Consider the following 21,149-nt stretch of genomic DNA (forward strand, 5'->3'; position numbering starts at 1 on the left):
CAGATTATGCAGTTTTATAAATATGTTTTCCCCCCATGAATTGATTTCCTTTGATTTTAAAACAAAAACTATAGAAAGTTTAGCTCTCCTGCGTAGGCAAAGTCTCCCAAGAACTTGATCAATTTGGTTGTTTGTTTCTACAGCTTTGCCAGCTCTGAGAGTACTGTACTTCTGCAAAGATCCTTGGTATGAACTGCTGGATAGCTCATGGATTTAGGCATCTGACTTTGGAGATGATCCACAGGGTCTTTTCTAGCTCTGCAGTTCTAAGATGATGATGATTGGTCCATAACACCTTTACAACTTGGAACTTAGAACCAGAGACTTTTTATCCATGATTCTGCTGCAGCAGGTTCAATGCATACGGGTCCTTTTCCAGTCACAGTGTCTTGGTGATGATCTATAAAGCTCTATGTGGCTTGGGTCCAGGCTAGCTGAAGGACATTATCTGTCAATGTGAGCTTTCCTGGGATTCAGGAATCTGTCTCATTATACTCACCTGGCATGTTTGGTGAGGATAAATGTGAGAGAGCTTTCATAGATGCTGCTCTCAGGCTGCAGAACTGACTTCAGAAGGAGACTAAGCCAGAGAAGAAACGTCTATTTAAACACAGCTTTGACCACTGATCCAGACTTTTTAAGGACAGTTGTTGCTTTGCTGCTGCTGTTGGTTGTGTTCTTTTTAAAAGGCATACTTTGTATTAAACTGTGTTAATTGTGTGTTTGTTTAACCTAGTAATTTATTTAATACTATTTTTCATGTTATCATTGTGGGTATTTTTAGCTGAAGCTGTTTTTCCCCAAATGTGTGTTGTCACCTGCTTTGACTTTGCAAAGGAGAAAGGCAGGATATAGAAATAAACCAACGAGGGATGGACAAATGGTGGGATAGGCAGGCCCCTCAGATTAATTTTAGACGCCCTCTGCAAATGCACAGAGCTACCAGCCCCTTCCCCAGCAGCCCTGTACGGGGAAAATAAAAAGAGATACATCAGGGGAAAAAAATGGGCACAAGAAGAAAAGAGAAGGGCGGGAGGGCTGGCAAGAAAAGCAGTGAGTGGATATGCCCATTTGCACTTTTAGGCCCACCAACTCACTGACTGGGCTCACTGAAAAATTGCCTCTAATGAAATGTGGCCGTGGGCCAAGGAATCTCCTGCCCCTATAGCACTGCCTAATTAGGAATGGGCCTTGCATTGAGACATGCTCTTGACCAATCTAGCTTAGTATTGTCCCTATAGTACAGTGGTTCTCAAACTTGGGTCCTCAGATGTTCTCAGACATCAACTCCCAGAAATCTTGGCCAGCTCAGCAAGGGGTGAAGGCTTCTGAGAATTGCAGTCCAAGAATATCTGGGGACCCCAGTTTGAGAACCACTGCTAGAGTAAATCAGCAATACGTCTTAAGGGAATGTTTCTCTCAAGTAGCTGGAGATGCAAGCTATTGAATCTGGGGCCTTTTACTTGACTTTAGAAGGCATGTACTGTACTCTCTCACTGAGTTACTCACTGAGTAACACTGAGCTGAGATAGTCCAGAAACAATAGTGGGCAGACTCCAGCATTGCTCTACTGAAACTCCCAGTGGGCTTGGCCAGTAGGGAGGAATGATGGGAGTTGCAGTCCAACAACTGGAGAGCCATGTTTTACACAACCCACCCCAGACAGTATGCTAGTGTTCTGAATTTTAAATTGCCATAGATTCAAGATATGCTTCACTGAGGTGATCCAGAAGTGGCTTGGGCCCAAAGAGACCTGGAGCCATGATCTTGCATTATGATGATTTCACACATAGTCAGGCAGCAAACTAGTGAACCTTGTTTCAGATTGTGGTTTAAACGTTTAATTCCATCCCTGTGATTGTTGCCCATCGTCCGTAATTGCTGTACATATATATTTTCAAAAAATACAGTAATGTCCATTTTTATGAACAGAGTCCTAGTGAAAGTCATTAGTTCAGTATGACCACCAGTATGTTCCACAAACACTTCAGTTCTACAAGAGAGAGGTTTTCAAAAGTTTCTTTATTTCCAGAATGCCTGGCACGGTACTTGGCGTCGGGCCAGGAGTATTCATCTTAGCGCTGCTGTGGGTACTGACCTTGCTGCTCTGCGTGTTGTTATCCAGAGCTTCTGGACTTGCTAGGTAAGGCGATTTATCCTGCTGGGAAAGTAATTGGAGGGGAAACTGCTAACCATGTGAATTTGAAGCAAACATTAAGAGAAAAATGTCTTGCTGCTAGGAGCAACAATGGAACCAATTACCTAGAAGGGTGGTGGACTCTCCCTCATTGGAGATTTTTCAACAGACACTGGACTGCCATGTGTTGGAGCTGCTCTTACTCTATTTTTTTTATATTTCATAGGGAGTGGGACTAGATGGCTTGAAAGTCCCTCTCCCAATCTATACTTCTATAATTTGAAACATTCTTTCCTTAGAAGATGGGTAGGTTCTTTCACTATTTAAATTAATTATATGTAGTGCCACCTTTTCTATCAGGAATTGAAGATAGTCATCTTAATGCTTTGTCTCTCAAGATGGGACTACATTGATAAATCATGCAAGAAATGCCCCTCTGTTAGGACAGTCTGATTCACATTATCTTCTGTTGACTGCATGCTGTAAAAGTCAATCAGCCCAGAGTTTTCCACCCAATTCATATTTTTCTTCTTCTGCTGCTGTGGCTTCTACTTTTTTTAGAATCAAATGCATTCACATCAGTTCAGACAGTGTGATCACTTGAGCCAGTGTGGAGGGGTTTGCACCCGTGGTATTCAAAGCCATTCCACCCTGCAAACAATGAGAGAGGCAGGGCAGTGGGGAAATCGGTTGCTATTTTAATCCTCACCTCCCCACATCTGATGCCTGGGTCTGTCTTCTCTGTCTCCCTTCCTCCCCTTGCTGTCCTAGTGCTAGGGGAATTGGCTGACCAAAGCACGATGAGAGTGAGGACACAGCAGAGAGATAGAAGGAGGTTTTTGAGTACTTCTGCTCTATGTCTCCTGAAAATGTGCTTGGCCAGAGCACAGCTACTTTAAAACATCCTGTTTGCTTGCTCTCTGATTCCTTACTATCTCTTTTTTCCTTTAAGAGAATTCAAAGCTGCAAATGGGGCTGATTTCCTTCCCTCTCTCTGCTGGCTCCTGTGTAGTTGGCTGAAGTGAATTAGCATGGAAACCCCTACTTCCCAGCAGATGTATTTGCATATTTCCTGATTTTTGATAGGATTTGAAAAGAAATCAGATGTATTAACCAACCTACTTCCTATTTATTCTGAATATAGTGTACAGCATTTATCTTATTGTAAACCAATTACAGTACATTTAGGAAATCATGACTTTTTTAAAAAAAGGAAGACTGCAGTTGGATTAATCAACTTTAAGCAATTTGACAAAAACGTTGCTCCAATTAATCGGCCGATTTGTTTTAAAAACATTCTTATTAAAACTGTAGATAAAAAGCAAAACTGTAAGAGGTGCTTAGTCATCTCTTTCCCACAAAGAAAGAAATTGTATCTTCTAAGATGTCATGTATATAGTACTGTATGTATAATGTAAAATCGAGTTAATATATATGTCAACTCTCAGAACTACTGGTTTTACTCTTGCAGTTTATTTCATCTGACAATTCACTAGAAGTCAAACTTTAATCAATCAAGATTTCTTTAATTGGTTCACACCCCTAAGAAAAATGGAAGCATTTAGAATGTAGACTATTGAATTGAGCGAACGTAAAAAGCAGCACAGAAGTGCAATAAATAAAATAAAATAAAATATTGGAAAAGTGTAATATATACCTTAAATCTCTTGCTGCCTCCAAAATGGAAAAAAAAAGAAGGTAAAAGACCTATTCATGTTCTGCCTTATTGTTGTCAGGAAAAACTTGTGATATTTAATCTGTTCTTTTATTGCATACTGCTTCATCTTCTAAAAAACACAATTCACATTAGTATTTTCAATGAGACTCACACCTTATCATTTTGGCTTGTGTACTTCCTTAAGATTGTTCCTCAGGATTTAGTGAGTTAGAGAGTTTTTGTTTGTTTAAGCCTCATCCTGTTACTGGCCGAGTTACATTGTTTAGAAAAAGAGAAAAATTCCGATGTGTAAAAAAGGGATACAATTTTATCACAGAATGCTGTGTTACTGCAGAAGACTGCCCAGAGTTCTGGAAGTGGCAGTGGATGGGGGAATCCCAGGCATGGAGGAGCCTCCAAACCCCACTCCAGATCCGCCTGCGCCAGCTGCTCTGGATCCTGGCCCGCCACCTGTTGGGGCGCTAGCACCATGGCTGCACCCACCTCCTCAAGTTCAGCTGTGGGGGGTGGGGGGGAGCAGCAATCTGGCGACTTATGGCTCACATGCCCACAGAGACGGCTCTGTGTGCCAGCTGTGGCACGCGTGCCATAGGTTTGCCATCACTGCCCTAGAGTGTTGTACATAATCAAAGAAAAAACACTGCTAAATGATAATGATGATGAAGAGGTAAAACCTCTTCCTTAAGACCCAATAGCTGGCTGGGATCAGAGTTCTTCTGTAGAGAAGGCAGCCAAAACAGATATGCCCAACTTACTCATGGGGAGGTAAGGGAGCAGTAGGATTGCGTCTCATTGTCATGTCATTTCACATATTAAAATGGCCTTTGTTTATCTATTATAATTATAAATGGTCTTTTCAGTACTACCACACCCTCTTCTGGGTTTAACATTTTTTTATGGGATCACAATGCTGTTTCAGGCTGCCCCAGCAACAAATCGGGGTCAAATTGTGGTATAATATACCAGATGGGCGGGATATAAATAAATAAATAAATAAATAAATAAATAAATAAATAAATAAATAAAATTGACGAGAGTCAATACTGGACCACTCCCAGTCCAAAGACAGCTGCAAGATCCAAAGACAGAGGATCCAATGATGAGTTAATCTCCCAGAAAAAAAACAGGCCCAGCATCCAAGAGCTGGCACATAAACATGGTTTCAACACTATGTGTGTAAGAGAAGACTTTTAAACCTTAGGTTCAAAGCCCCACCCAGAACTCAGGCAGCCGATGATAAGATTTGATTTACTTATGAGGAGTATCCTACTCAGAAGTAGTTATTTACTCACAAGAATATCTTCTTTATCAGGCAGGGAGGTCTACATCTGATAGCCAGATGAACCTTCACTGTTAGCTACTTTCATTCACTAGGGCTGGGTGGCTACTTGATGCTTCCCTTCATTTTCTCTTGAGGAGGATGTGCCTTCTCACCAAAAGATCCCCAGAGCTGCCTCAAAATGACACAGGCTGCTTCTCTGTTTGTCCTGGTGGGAGCACTGATGTTTAGCATGATAGAGGTAAAACCTAACTGATCATCTAAGCCTCCTCAATTTGAAGAAGAATGTATATGGGTTTTTAAAAAGAATTATGCAACCCCTGTGTGAGGAGGTAGAGCATGATTAGGGGACTCTCCAGATGTTGCTCTAGTCCAGTTCCCATTAGTCTCAACTACAGTGGGTTGGGATTATGGACATGGAGATCCACAGCATCTGGAGAACCACAGTTTCTGATCCCTGCTCTTTATAATCCTACTGATGACAATGTTCAGCTTTTGCCAGATGTTTAGGCTGTGTCACTAGATGGTTTATTTGGCTTGCTGTTTGTCTTAAATATAGTTTAAGAGATTCCTAGAATGCATTTTGGTGCCTTGTATTTAAAAATGTAGGTCAAATTGTGCAGCTATTGTTAATGACAAGCAATGAATTAGTAAATTATTATTAATGAAATAAAGGCCAAAAGGAAAGCAAAAGATACAACCTGCAGCAGCTTCTTGCTGCTCATTAGTAAGCTGCTGCTTAGAGTTTTGGGTGCATGCCAGTCTGGTAGGCTGGAAGATGATTGAAAACCAAAACAGGGATTCATTAATTGTCAGCAAGAAGTCACTGTGAGTTACACCATTTGCCTTCTGCAGGCATAACTGTACAACAGGATTTTGGCCAAAGAGTAATATGGCAAGGGATTGGAGGGAGGGGTTCCCATTTGGGAAAGCATATGAATAATGAACTTTGTCAGATGGCAATTGGCAGTCTCAATTTAATAAGACTTTCAAATGCATTTTTAACTTCACAAGACATGGTATATATTATTTGTTATAAAGCAACTTCTTGCTGTTTTATTTATTTAAAATGACAGGAAGGAAACCTAGCATGAAATGAATGCTGACCACAGTTTTCTTTTAAGTCTTCTTTGTTGTTGTTGTTGTTGTTGTTGAGGAATCATAGAGTACTGTCACTGGTGTAATTTTTAAAAAAAGAAAAGGTGCATCCTGAAACTGCAGTCATTCAGCATATAGCAATGCAATTAGGCCCTGAGATGCTTGCAAACAGCTGAAAACTGTATTATTCTTCCAGCCCAGTCCTGTACATATGAAAGGCTGTTGCAGTTCAAATGCCAGACACTTTCTGTCAAATCTCCTGATATAGCAGGAGAGAATAAAGGCAAGGCTCTCCTACCTGTTCCCCTTTGGATCTTGTTGTCTCTAATTTTCACCTGTTTTTCAGTACACCTGGATTTTTACTTATTACCACAGATAAGGGGATGGCTGGCATGTCTGAGAAAGAGGAGAATAGAAAGAGTTGCTGTTCTACTGTTCCATCCGGAAATTTAAAGTAATGTGTTCAGGGTCATGAGAGTTGGTGATCCTACATAGGTTATATTAAAAAGTTATTCCTAAGAAACTATGGATAGATTTCTGCTTTTCATTGTGATTCTTGTTTTATTCTTTCTCTCTCTCTAGGTTTTCTGTGATTCTAGTTTTCTTTGCTGCTGTAATCATCACACTAGCTCTGGTGCTTTTCCCTCGTGCTAGTGAGTTGCCACCACCAGCTACAGAAATTAAGGTACAGGTGTTGACTTCTCTCCTCAGTTCATAATGCTTTCTAATAAATGTATCAAAACTAGGCTGTCTACATACTGTATAATACATTGAGTGTTTGCACAAGGCACAGCCGTAATAGAGTATACCACAAATGGTCAGCTAATTGCCTAGTTCCCAGGGGAAAGCAAGTGTGTTACTCTTGAAGAAAGGAAGGACAAAGAATTAGAATGATGCTGCTACCAAAGACTGGAGTCATTATTAAAAACTGGATATCATGTGTTCAGACTTGGCTTATGACATATAAAAGAGGACAGAGCTTGTGTGCCTTTAATATTTGGGTAGAAGAGGGTATTTCAGCAGATGTACAGCAGCTTCTGTAACAAGTTACTGTTATTGAAATTCCCTCTTCTACCAGACTACTCAAGGCACAGGAAGCCTGTCCTCTTTTGCTGATGGTCATCTCAGTTCAGAGTGAGAGAGTATATAACTTCATTGCAGGTAGACTGTCAGAGACAGTCCGTTGGCCATTTGGGAGGCACGTGCCTAGAAGTAAAGATAATCAGTTGACTATAATAAATACTAGAAAGAAAGATAGAAATGCTGTATGTTCAGTATTCTTAAATATTGTAATATAGCTTTGTTTTCAGTAGCCTTTTTGAGTTGCTTTTTGGAAGTAAGATGGTATAGAGGTCTTTAAAATACAATAGGACCATTGTATCTGTAAGATAGCTATCCACGGTTTCACTTATTCACAGTATGAAAATATTAAAAATATCAGATTTGCAGCTGACACAAAATTGAATGGAATAGCTAATACCTTGGAAGACAGGAACAAAATTCAAAAAGATCTTGATAGGCTTGAGCACTGGGCTGAAAAACAACAAAATGAAATTTAGCAGAGGTAAGTGCAAAATTCTACACCTAGGGAAAAGAAATCAAATGCGCAGTTAAAGATGGGGTTACCTGGCTCAGCAATATGAGTGAGAAGAATCTTGGAATGGATGTGGATCGGAAACGGAATATAAGCCAACAGTGCGATGTAGCTACAAAAAAAATGATATTTTAAGCTGCATTAATAGAAGTATAGTTTCCGCATCTCGTGAGATACTCGTTCCCCTCTATCCAGTACTCATTAGGCCTCATCTAGAGTACTGTGTCCCGTTCTAGACACCACACTTTAAGAAGGAAGTTCAGAGGAGAACAACAAGGATGATCAGGGGACTGGAAATCAAACTCTATGAAGAAAGACTGAAAGAATGGCATGTTTAGTCTTGGGAAAAGAAAACTGAGGTGACTTGTGATAGCACATCTCAAATACTTGAAAGGCTGTCATATGGAGGAGGGGCAGGATCTGTTTGCGATCATCCCAGAGTGCAGGACATGTAATGGGTTCAAGCTACAGGAAGCCAGACTTAGCATGTATATCAGGAAGAACAACTGTTATTAGAGCAGTATGGAAATGGAACCAATTACCTCGAGAGGTGGTGAGTGCTCTAGTGGTGGACGCATTCAAGATAAAATTAGCCATCTACAGAAATGCTTTAATTTGGATTCCTGCATTGAGCAGGGGGTTGGACTCAATGGCCTTATAGGCCCCTTCCAACTCAATTATTATATGATTCCATGATTAAAAGAAAAAAAAACCCCACAGAAATACATATTTCCATGGTGTAGTTACCAGACCTGGCCACTAAAGGGAACCAGAAATCGTGCCATGTATAGGATTTGTTATTACAGTGGTGCCCCACATAGCGATGATAATCTGTTCGGAAAAAATCGTCGCTATGTGGATTCGTCACTATGTGGGGCAAAAAAGCCCATAGGAACGCATTAAAACACGTTTAATGCACTCCTATGGGCAAAAAACTCACCGTTCTGCGGAAATCCTCCATGCGGCCGCCATTTTCGCTGCCCAGTAAGCAAGGAAAGGGCGCGAAAACACAGTGGATGGCCATTTTCTTCACCCGCCGGCCATTTTGGAACCTCCGATCAGCTGTTCTTAAAACATCATTATGCGATAATCGGTAAGTGAAACGCTTACCGATCATCGCAAAGCGATGTTTTACCATCTAAAACATGGCAATGTGATCGGTTTTGCGATCGCAAAAAACACATCGCTATGCGGATTCGTCGTTAAACGAATCGCTCGTTATGTGGGGCACCACTGTATCTGTGCTTTTCAATATCCACAAGTGTACTTGGAACCAATCTGTCATGGATACGAGAATCCCATTGTACACCTTTTGACATGTGTTTCAGAATATGATCTGTCCAGTGCCCCGTAGATAGAGCATACCTGCATATGGATGCCTGCAGACATTCCTTGGCTGGATTATGCATTCAAGACATGCCGTAACTCTCCACTTATATTCCAGGGAAATTGTATGTGCAAGCTGTCCTCTCCAGGATTTCTGTCTTCAGCACAATAATGATGGTTTTCCTTTGAAAAGAAATGGTTGTAGACTGAGGAAATTACAGTACCTGTTATAAGCATTATAATTACTAGAGGTGAATATAGGTACAATTACGATGGAAATAAATTAAGGATAATTTAAAATGTACATAAGTGATATTTTATAGAAAGTGCCAGAGTGTTAGAGACCACTATGTTGCTTGGTATAATGATACACATGGAAAATTAATCTATATAAGGAACTTTGTGGTTTTACATTGGGAATATTCTAAGTCTTGGCCACGTCCCTGGAATCTCCAGTTAAAATGGTGAACATCATCATGGTCATCAAAAATTAGACAACTGATCTCTTTCTTGAAATCCCAGAGATACCTTGTCAGAGAAGATAGACAGTAGTGGGCCCAACAGAAACGTCGCTTTGTTGTTATAATCATCAAGTTATCTTAACCCTATGAATGAATGATCTCTAAAATGCCCTGTTCAGCTTTTGCAAACTCAAGCCTATGGCTTCCTTTAGGATGTCAGTCCATCTCATATTTGGTCTTCTTCTTTTCCCGATGCCTTCAATCTTTGCCAGCATTATTATCTATTCCAGAGAATCCTGTCTTCTCATGTTGTTGCCCAGTCTCAACATTTTGGTTTCCAGAGATAATTCAGGCTTGATTAAATCTGGATCCCACTTATTTCTCTTTCTGGCAGTCCATGGTATCTGCAAAGCTTTCATTCAGCACCACATTTCAAATGAATCATTTTTTCCCTGTCAGCTTTCTTCATTGCTCAGCTTTCACACCCGCATATGGTGATTGAATATACAAGAGTGTGGAGGAATCTTGGTCTCAGTCTCCAGTGACACATCTTTATACTTCATGATCTTTTCTAGTGTCTAGCTTGGTATAAAGCAGGTATTTCAGTTCTGTGCTCTTCCTGATAACAAAGAAATATAATACCAGTGTAGAAATCTAATTCCAATCTGGATTTGTTTTTGTTTTATTTTGCTTTTTATTTCAGACAGGATTAGAAATTAGAAAGAAATACTGTATTACTGAAGCTAGTTTTCCCATTACAGGTATGGATGAAGTGGGGGGTTGAGGTCCAGTTTGAAAAATATGTGTTGGAAAGTGAAGTGTCAAAAGGAATGTTTAAATTACCTACTGAAGTGACCATATTAGGCACCATTTAGCAGCGTCTGAGAGGAAATACTTTTGCACTGAGGTTTGTTTGCAAAGTGAATCTGTTTCCCTGTTGGGTCATTCATTAGAGAAATAGTTTCTTGCCCTAGAAGATGCACAGAAAAGGCCTGATTTACTGTTCATAGATAGATGGAAATGCTGGCCAATATCTAGGAGTTTATTGCATAGTAAAAGAAAAAATGATAGTGCCCAGTTGTTAAAATATAAAGGAGGGGAAAAATCATATTCCGTTTTCACTTTTTCCCTTGCCATGACATGCAAATTCAAAATTATTAACCCAACAATTTACATTTAAATCTGAAACCTTTGATATGGATGTAGTTATCAACCAATTTCCTGGTTTTTGACTGCAGAAATACTATACCAGATTGGAATTCTTTATGTCTAAAATCCTAAGAGGTGTCTTAAATTTTATTTGTTTGTCTTAGTAGAACATGAAAGTCCTGTGTTTTCCCTTTGCATGTACACTGAGTTTCCTTAACTTGCTGCCCATCAAAATGTGCTTGACTGTAGCTGTCACCATGCCAACCAGGACATGCACTAATCCAGTGGTTCTTAACCTTTGTTACTCAGATGCTTTTGAACTGCAACTCCCAGAAACCCCAGTCAGGACAGCTGGTGGTGAAGGCTTCTGGGAGTTGCAGTCCAAAACTCCTGAGTAACCCAAGGTTAAGAACCAGTGCACTAATCTATTGTGTAAGGATAATGGGAGTTGCAGTCTAACACATCCAGAGAGCCACTGGGTTAAAGAAATAGTGAGTAAATGCACCTTTGGCCTGATCTAAGATGATTGTTCTGTTCACCTTAAAACCATACTCCCTGAGATTGGTAAAGGTTTGGGTAACAGTGAATACGCTGAAATCAAATCCTGACAGGATGGAGGAAGTCAGGCTTTGGAATTGGGATCCATCTGTTCCAGGACAGGTTGCACCCCACCTGGCAGTTTAGTAGTCTGGGAGTGCACCTTGACTTTATGCTGCTCCTGGATTCCCAGTTGCCAGCAGTGATGAGTACCTTTGCACAACTCCACTTAGTGCACCAACTATGAACATTCCTGAATTGATCTACTTGGCAATAGTCATCCATGCTTTAATGGTATTATATCTTGGCTATTGTCATGCACTCTGCATGTGATTACCCTTGAAGAGGGTCTAAAATCTTTTGTTGGTACAATATGTTGCAGATTATGGTGTTGTATGATCCAATATGCTAGTTTTAGCTTTCAGAGTGCTAGATGGCTTGGGGCCTGATTAAGGCAGTGGTTCCCAGGCTTGGTCCCCAGACATTCTTGGAGTGCAACTCCCAGAAGCCTTCACTTCTAGCTGTGTTGGCAAGGGCATCTGGTAGCTGCAGTCCAAGAACATTTGGGGACCCAAGGTTGGGAACCACTGATGTCAGGGTTACTTGCCTTAATGCAACACCAACACCACTGGGGAACATGTTGGCTTGCAGCTCAGTAGCCAAAGTAGCCTATGATGAGGGACAGTGGAATTCACAGTCTAACTGCATTTGGGGCAAGTCCTTATGGATCAGTATTGCTTCTTGTCCACCTGCTGGATGTAAACAAGTTGTCATTAGTGCAGGAAAGGGGAACATATGAGTTTCCAGAGTCCCTTGGAGTGCATCTCCTAGGATTCTTTGCCGCACTGGACATCTGCTGGTTAGGGGTGGAGAGATTTCAGCCTATCTGGAGAGCCACCTGTTTGTCACTTTTGCATTTAAAAAATACTTCTGCTCACAACTGACTCAGTAATATCCAATGCCCCGCATAAGGTGAACCAGTGTAGGTACTTGCTGAGTATTCTACCATGACGCAAGATCATAGTGATTGTCAACTGATTGTCACTAGTGTCTTTTGCTGGTTTCCTCTGTATTCTCTCTGCTGCCTGACTCTTTGCTGTTTTTTGTTCTGAATTTTCCATGTTGTCAACACTCAGTGTTTCATTTATTTGGGGGGAAGTCTGTGATCTTACAAATCCCAGAATCCTCACACACACACCATTGCTTGTGGATTTACGGCATTGTTGTTGTTGTTTAGTTGTTTTGTCATGTCCGACTCTTCGTGACCAGAGCATGCCAGGCCCTCCTGTCTTCCACTGCCTCCCAGAGTTGGGTCAAATTCATGTTGGTAGCTTCGATGACACTGTCGAACCATCTCGTCCTCTGTCGTCCCCTTCTCCTCTTGCCCTCACACTTTCCCAACATCAGGGTCTTTTCTAGGGAATCTTCTCTTCTCATGAGATGGCCAAAGTACTGGAGCCTCAGCTTCAGGATCTGTCCTTCCAGTGAGCACTCAGGGTCGATTTCTTTGCGACATTGTAGCCTAAAATTATTTATACAGCATCTGGTCATGCTGTACATAAAAAGCCACACACTTTGATCCAAGAGAATCCTTCTGTTTCCCCTCCATTGAAAAAGCTACCATCGACACTGAGCCTGTTTCTCTCCCTTGAGGGATGCAGTACCTGTAGCCCTTCAGAGCTTGCTGGACTGTGGGTGTTGTTCCTGCAGCCAACATAGACGAGGATGAAGAGGGTCATGGGGGTTGCAGCCCAGCATCTGGAGGGCCACAGATTGCTCAGCCTTGCTCTACATTGCCCTGATATGGGGAAAAACGGTCTCATAATGTGGAGACATCTATTGTCTCCAATTCAATAAACATGACCTAAATCTGTTAAAAGAATGCTATATAAACTGCTGGCAATGGAGATACGAATTTTAATTTTAATGATCACATCTTTGATCCTTAGAGCAGTTTTTATTTCTCTTGGTGCTGGCATCTGGCTGCTTATTAGAGTGCTTCCTTTCCCCCCCCCACCCCAGATGCCCCTTCTCCAGGGGCAGCTGTAATCCTACCCCTTCCCAAAAACACACGCTTGCAGCTGCTGCCTCCAGCAGATTTTGCCAATAAGCAAATGTTCCTTCTCAAGGCTTTTTCCTGCTGCTAGATTTAACCCTCCAAAATTGTTAAATTTCCATTTACTAGCTGTTTGGCTCCCTTGTAGATCAACTTCAGAGGAAATTCTCTTTCTTCCCAAAGGTTTCCCACTCCTAATTATTTAAACGCAACCTTCATTCCAAAAGCCTCCATCTTTCTAGAGACTGGGAATGCTTTGAGCTGTCTGGCACGAAGCTCCTTCCTGACTGCGTTTCTCTGCACCAGCCCTGCTGTTGCCACATACTAACAGCAGGGGAAATTGCCTTTGCTGCCTCCAGACAGCTGTGCCGTTCTTCTAAAGCATGGTCATGTCCAGGACCTTACTTTAACACCCGGTATTGCAAAGGGTGTGGATGTCACTTCTCAAGAAAAAGCATCTACATGGGTGGGGGTGGGATATTCTACGTGCAATTTTTAAAAAAATTATAATATTTTTGTATTACTCCCAATCCAAAAATGGCCCAAGGCTGTTTACACAGTAAGAATTTGGAACAAACAAATATAAAATATAGCTAATTGAAACAACAGTGACAATGAAAAGGAGCCATGCCAGTAAAAATCACAGTAGAAAAGATGGGTGGCCTGAAATGGTCATGTCTTTAAAGCTGATTTTAAAAATTGTCAGGCAGCCATGCATATATCTTGGGATAGGACATTCCATAAGGACTGGACCACCACAGACATGGCCTGTCTGCTCTTGTAGTAGCAATGGAAAAAAGGGTGGGCAGACTTCGTCTTTAGGGATTTACCTGATTTTTCTTTTCTTTTTCTTTTATTAGTTCACCCACCTACTCAGTGGTGAACTTTTGGGCTCAGTGGCCCAAAAGACAGCTCTACCTTAAGAATTGAGGAACAGAGTATCTCTGAGCATGTACTTTGGCTAGGAATTTTGATAAGTCCCAAAATTAAGTATTGTATGAGCCAGCCTGCAAGCACTCACAATGGGTGCAGAGGGTGACTGTTCCTCTCTTTGCTTTCTTTTCCTGGGCTAGATGTTATTAAAAAACATAGTGGAGAGACAGCTGAATAGTTTCTATCCAAAACATATACACAACAACACTTTTTACATTTCATGGGTTTGACTTTGTATTGGATTCCGGAATTACCTACAGCAGGAACAATCGTAAGAGAACTAGTATAGAATAAATTATGCATTCCAGTAAAACTTGAAATCCACCAGGTAGCCTTAGTCCAATCACTCTGTCTTAGCCTGACCTATCTGACACATTTGTTGTGAGAAGAAGGAAAAGTCAGATGCAAATACAACCAGTAGATTTTTAAAATATATTTATATATATATAGGATCAGCAAGGGCAAATTGTTTGCCTAGGGGATGATATGGCACCAGGTAACTCTTGTGCTACATTAATCCTATTATATCAGAACCCAACAAAGACTAAGCCTGATGTAAAAGCAGAGGAGCAGCAGTGGTAATCTGGCATGGCAAGACTCTTCATTCAGATCCTTGTGCCCTTGAGATTTGAATCCTGGCCCTGTTTCTCGCTACTTGCTAGTCTGTGGGTTATAGAATCTGGTTCAAGAGGAACCGTGAAAGTAGGACTGAGAAGTGCAGTATGTTTGAAAGACAGAGCTGTACAATAAAAAGAAAGTTCATTCAGAGGATCCGTAAGACCCACCTCAGCAGCAGCCCAGCACAATATGGTATCAATAATACATGCCCTGTGCTTTCGGCACCCAAAGCCTGCTAATTGGCTAATTAAAAAGTGACGCGTGTCGAACGAGCAAACATGGCACCCACAGGAGACTTGTTCTGTAGCAGAGGCGAGGTCAAGCTTGTGTTAATGCTGTTTCATGAAGCTCACCTTTTTTGTAAGGTTAGTGTTTCGGCTAACCCCAAGAGCAAGAAAGATGATTTTGGAATCCGTGTCCTATTGTTTGGGTGGGGGGAGAGACGGTGTCCTTTGCCACCCTTGATTATGGCTATGCAGAACGGCTTGGCTTTTATGCACACGTCTAAAACTTCCAATCCCAATTCTCCTCTGTCCTGGCATGCTTCCCTGTGCACATGGGGAGGGTAGACTGCCCCATTTTTGCTAGTGGGGTCGAGTGCTATCCATGCAGATAGAATGCAGTTGCAAGGCAGGGCAGCTGACTCGTAAGCCATTCAATATGCATAACCAGACCCAAGGCTTTTTTTGCACATATCCAGTCATAATGAGCACAGAAGAAAAACTCCAAAAGATTTAATTGTGCATTTATTCATTCCAGAGTCCTTTACTGTAAACAAGTACAGAATATACTTTTGCATGGGAATAAAATTGATATGCGGTGCTGTTTATTCCGATTGATGAAATATCCTCCTTTTTGTTGTTTAGTCATTAAGTCGTGTCCGACTCTTTGTGACCCCATGGACAAGAGCACGCCAGGCCCTCCTGTCTTCCGCTGCCTCCCGTAGTTTGGTCAAATTCATGTTGGTAGCTTCGGTGACACTGTCCAACCATCTCGTCCTCTGTCATCCCCTTCTCCTCTTGCCTTCACACTTTCCCAACATCAGGGTCTTTTCCAGGGAGTCTTCTCTTCTCATGAGATGGCCAAAGTATTGGAGCCTCAGCTTCAGGATCTGTCCTTCCAGTGAGCACTCAGGGTTGATTTCCTTCAGAACAGATAGGTTTGTTCTCCTTGCAGTCCAGGGGACTCTCAAGAGTCTCCTCCAGCACCACAATTCAAAAGCATCAATTCTTCAGCGGTCAGCCTTCTTTATGGTCCAGCTCTCACTTCCATACAACACTCCTGGAAAAACCATAGCTTTGACTATTCGGACTTTTGTTGGCAAGGTGATGTCTCTGCTTTTTAAGATGCTGTCTTGGTTTGTCATCACTTTCCTCCCAAGAAGCAGTCATCTTTTAATGCTTTCGTGGCTGCTGTCACCATCTGCAGTGTTCATGGAGCCCAAGAAACAAAAATCTGTCACTGCCTCCATTTCTTCCCCTTCTGTTTGCCAGGAGGTGATGGGGCCAGTGGCCATGATCTTAGTTTTTTTGATGTTGAGCTTGAGACCATTTTTTTGCACTCTCCTCTGTCACCCTCATTATGAGGTTCTTTAATTCCTCCTCACTTTCTGCCATCAGAGTGGTATCATCTGCATATCTGAGGTTGTTGATATTTCTTCCGGCAATCTTAATTCAGGCTTGGGGTTCATCCAGTCCAGCCTTTCACATGATGTATTCTGCATATAAGTTAAATAAGCAAGGAGACAACATACAGCCTTGTTGTACTCCTTTCCCAATTTTGAGCCAATCACTTGTTCTATATCCAGTTCTAACTGTTGCTTCCTGTCCCACATATAGATTTCTCAGGCGATAAGGTGGTCAGGCATTCCTTGCCATAGTTTGCTGTGGTCCACACAGTCAAAGGCTTTTGCGTAGTCAATGAAGCAGAAGTACTGTAGATGCTTTCTGGAACTCTCTGGCTTTCTCCATAATGCAGCACATGTTAGCAATTTGGTCTCTAGTTCCTTTGCCCCTTCGAAATCCAGCTTGTATTTCTGGGAGTTCTTGGTCCACATACTGCTGAATCCTTATAGGATTTTGAGCATAACCTTGCTAGTGTGTGAAATGAGTGCAATTGTACGCTAGTTGGAGCATTTAAAAAAAAATTTTTATTTTTAAACTACTAGGAAAAGGGTGGGGAATACAGAAGATAAAAGGGAGTGGAAGGGATGGGAAAAGGGTTTTAAGGATAGGAGAACACAAAGTATACAATCATCCAATCTATTCATATTAAGTATACAAGCATCTAATCTATTCATTTTTCAATGCAAAAAAACACTTTATACTTTTTTTAACCATTTGATTATCCTCTAAATATCAGCTTATATTCATGTTTAATTTAAATCTAAGTTACTCCAACTCTGTCAGGAAATCGTGACTAATTATAAAATACATCCCCTCTTTCAATTTCCTTCTGTCTTGGACATATGTTCAGCATGCCTGACAAAGTATAGTATATTTATATAAAGACTCCCACGGCTTTTGTTGTTGTTTAGTCATTTAGTCGTGTCCAACTCTTCGTGACCCCATGAACCAGAGCACACCAGACCCTCTTGTCTTCCACTGCCTCCTGGAGTTTGGTCAAATTCATGTTGGTAGCTTCGGTGACACTGTCCAACCATCTCGTCCTCTGTCATCCCCTTCTCCTCTTGCCTTCACACTTTTCCAACATCAGGGTCTAAAATATAAACAGTGAAATTAATGCAATAAAATCAATACTGTGCAGCAAAACCAATCAATCATAATGAAACCTGCAATTAAGCAGCAGTCAAAGTAGGTTTCAGGCATGAAGTGTTAACAAACTCTTCCCCTGGCCCCTGCAAGAGAACAGCATGAGTGCCAAGCAAACCTTTCTATGGATAGTGTGGTTTTTTATATAAGTAGGGGCACTTCCAGCTAGAAGGTCCTCTCCTCATTTACCTCCTACCTCATCCTCAGATGGCAGGGGCTGCTTGGTAGAGCCTTTGCCAGTGACCTCAGCCCACATCTGACTTCATATGGGTACACATATTCCTTCTTTCTTGCGGAGTTGTTTGTTTGTTTAGTTTTTTACCAGGAATGTATTCTGCTTCACAAATAATGAGAAGGAATCTTGCAGCATCTCACAAATACAAATATATTTATTTACTGTATTTTTTGCACCATAAGACTCACTTTTTTCCCACAAAACAGGGGTGTGGAAAGTCTGTGCGTCTTATGGAGCGAAGAAAACAGATTATATTTTCCTGTTTTCTTCTCCTAAAAAATTGGTGCGTCTTATGGAAAGGTGCGTCTTATGGAGCGAAAAATACGGTATTTATTAGATTTCTGCCCCACCCACCCCTAGTTTTAATGCGTTTCTATGGGCTTTTTAAAATCACTTAGCGATGAAATCGCTTAGCAGCAATTTTTGCTGCACCAATTAACATCGCTAAGCAAGGCACCACTTTGTGTGTGTGTGTGTGTGTGTGTGTGTGTGAGAGAGAGAGAGAGAGAGAGAGAGAGAGAGAGAGAGAGAGAGAGAGAGAGATGCTGTAAGATTCCTTCTCATTAACCTTTGAAGTCTATAGGGCACTTTTTCAAATGTTGCATTATAAAGCTTAGGCCAAACAGCAACACTTCTTAGGGTGCAACTGGAAAGGAGGCTGTGCTGGGTTGATTCAGAGTTTCCTATGGTAATTAAATCACTCTTGTCCTTAACAAGGAATGTTTAATTATCCCAGGCAATTTTCAGGGAAGGAGTCTATGCCGCACCTCAAATCTCTGCAGTTCTTACTGGGATCACAGGTCCCCCACCTTCTTTTGTCATTAACACTGTCTTCTTCCCAGACTGTTTTTTTCCAAGTTGGCAAGTGAAATAGCACTGAATTGCTATCATAACTTGGGAAACGGCAGGACTTGCAGTATCTGAAGTAGAGCTAAATAGGAAAAGCATAATAAAAAGTTTGTTCAGAGTAGAAGCAAGAAGTTCAGTTGAGGGGGATATTCCCGTGGTATTTGCATACCATTTCCATTCAGTAGGAACATCTTGCCTCTTGTATCTTTTCCAAACAATTTTCACAATTGTGATTTTACAGTTTAGCGCTATGTCAGATAAGCACTGCAATTCCATATGTTCTTATACAGTGGTGCATCGACTTATGAACTTAATCTGTATTGGAATGGTGTTCGTAAGTCGAAATGTTCGTAAGTCGAAGCACCATTTCCCATAGGAATGCATTGACAATGGATTAATCCATTCCAGCTGAAGAAAAAAAAAAAATCACCAATAAATAAATAAATAAATAAAACACAGGCAAGCCCGGTCGGAAGGCACTCTGTTGCTGAATAAGAAGAAGAAAAATCCTCCAGAAAGAAACACTAAAGCCATCAACAACACAGCACGGAAACATACCTGCCCCAGCCAAAACCCACCGATAACAGTTTTTTTAAAAGGAGAAAACAGCAGCTTATCTCCCTGCAGACAGACAGACAGACAGACAGACAGACAGACAGACAGACACACACACACACACACACACACACACACATGCTCACTCCGAAGCAGAAGGATGCTCTCCCAAGCCTCCGACGACGACTATGACACACACTGTGACTGCCGAAAGTGAAAGAGCTGCAGTACAAAGCAGCCTCGTTGCCACCTACAGTTAGAAATCTGAATTGCCTGCCTTTTTCCCCTGCCTTTTTTCTGTTCGTAAGTGGAAGCTCCATTCGCAAGTCTAAGCAAAATGTTGCGACTATAGCTGTTTGTGAGTCGAAATGTTCGTAAGTAGGGACGTTCATAAGTTGAGGCACCATTGTATCAGTTCAGCACTATATCACTTATCCATTCTTTTTTTAAAATGCTGTACAGTCAACATTGCCCTTGGACGCCTCTGCCACTGCCCCTTTGGACAATATAGGCAGTTACACCTTCCAGAAACAAACAACAAAAAAGCAGTGTGAGTAGAATTGCGACAAAAGAGCGCTAGACTCTTGCTGGCTGAACAAAAACCAGAGAATACCCATGGAAAAAATGTGTTATCTATACATTATGTTCTCAATGGAAAATACATTGAATTTAACTTTGCCAACTTTGGCACAAACTTTGGGGTAAACTGCAATATAGTTGTACCTTTTGTCTTTTTAGGTGCCACAAACCACCTTGCTTTTTTTTTGCTACAGCAGATTAACATGACTAACACCTTAGACATTTCAGTCAATGACTGGTGAATGTTATGCTTCCCCTCAGATTGTGGACACCTTCTTCATCGGCCGTTTTGTCCTGCTCTCCATCTTGAGCGTCGTTTTCCTAGGGTGCCTGTTTGTGTTTCTGATCCATCACATCATGCAACCTGTGTACGCCAAGCCAATAAGAGTTCCCTCATAAGAAGGCAAGCTGCACATTGCCAGTGCTGCTCTGGCTCGAAGAAAATACATCGATGTAACAAATGGGAGAAGATGGATTTGCTTTAATGGATTATTTTATTTCCTCCTGTTCATTATGTGAAATCCCAAGCTGTGTAAGATACAGCAGTTTATAAATTTCAGTTTTAATAAAGACAGTATTGTTGAGTCCTAACACTGTTTTTCATGTTGTTTTTCCACCTTGAATTTGCCTTTACCTCCTTTGGAAAGTATGTTTGTGCAGTAGTATAGTTGCACAAGAGCACAGATGTCTGCTCTTATTTTGGCACCATGTCAACTTGTAGCTGCCTCTTTTACCAGGGTGACTTATTAAATAAATATTTTTTTCATACGTTAAAATGCTGATTTGATTTGTAACTAGTTTCTGTTTTCCCCTCTCTGTACAGAGACAGATAGCCTGAGTATTTCTTTGTAGTGCCTTCTGTATTTAGTGGGTTTAATTTAATGGATCCCTGAGGGCTTATTTGTTGTCTTCCCCTCCTTCTCGACACAGGTGAGAGATGCTAATGAGTCCCTCTGAGAAGTCACTTGGCTGAGTTCTTACAGGAGGACAAGAGATCATTTTTCATAGTCACCAGATTATTGTTGTCCACTTTTAGAAAGTATAGAGAAAACAGCCTGTATCCAGTTTAAAGTTTTCTCTTGGGGATGAATCTCACACTGAATTCCCCTCCCCAATCTTCCCAGTGTGAAATTTACTTCCACCTCTGCAGACACATGTAGGAAAAACGTAATGTCTGAATGGGTGAGTCAGAGGTCTCATCTGCAAATACAAATGCTCATGATGTCTGGCATTCCGGTATAGCTGATGGAAAGGTCATGTCATGGAACATATGGTATATAAAGTAAATAAATAA

General features: G+C 41.3%; 1 protein-coding gene across 2 annotated transcripts in view; it reads left to right on the forward strand.

Moving 5' to 3' along the window:
* TMEM218 (transmembrane protein 218) overlaps nucleotides 1–20,446 on the forward strand; it is a 28,620-nt gene extending 8,174 nt beyond the window's left edge. For both annotated transcript variants that reach the window (XM_020814074.3, XM_020814073.3), the window contains exons 3-5: nucleotides 2,033–2,143; nucleotides 6,775–6,877; nucleotides 20,117–20,446. In XM_020814074.3, coding sequence (XP_020669733.3) covers nucleotides 2,034–2,143; nucleotides 6,775–6,877; nucleotides 20,117–20,254 — 351 coding nt within the window. In that variant the 5' untranslated portion in view covers nucleotide 2,033 and the 3' untranslated portion in view covers nucleotides 20,255–20,446. The remainder of the gene's footprint in view (nucleotides 1–2,032; nucleotides 2,144–6,774; nucleotides 6,878–20,116) is intronic.
* Nucleotides 20,447–21,149: the final 703 nt, after the last annotated feature.

Source organism: Pogona vitticeps, chromosome 8 (assembly GCF_051106095.1).
Source record: "Pogona vitticeps strain Pit_001003342236 chromosome 8, PviZW2.1, whole genome shotgun sequence".
Classification (NCBI taxonomy): Eukaryota; Metazoa; Chordata; class Lepidosauria; order Squamata; family Agamidae; genus Pogona; species Pogona vitticeps.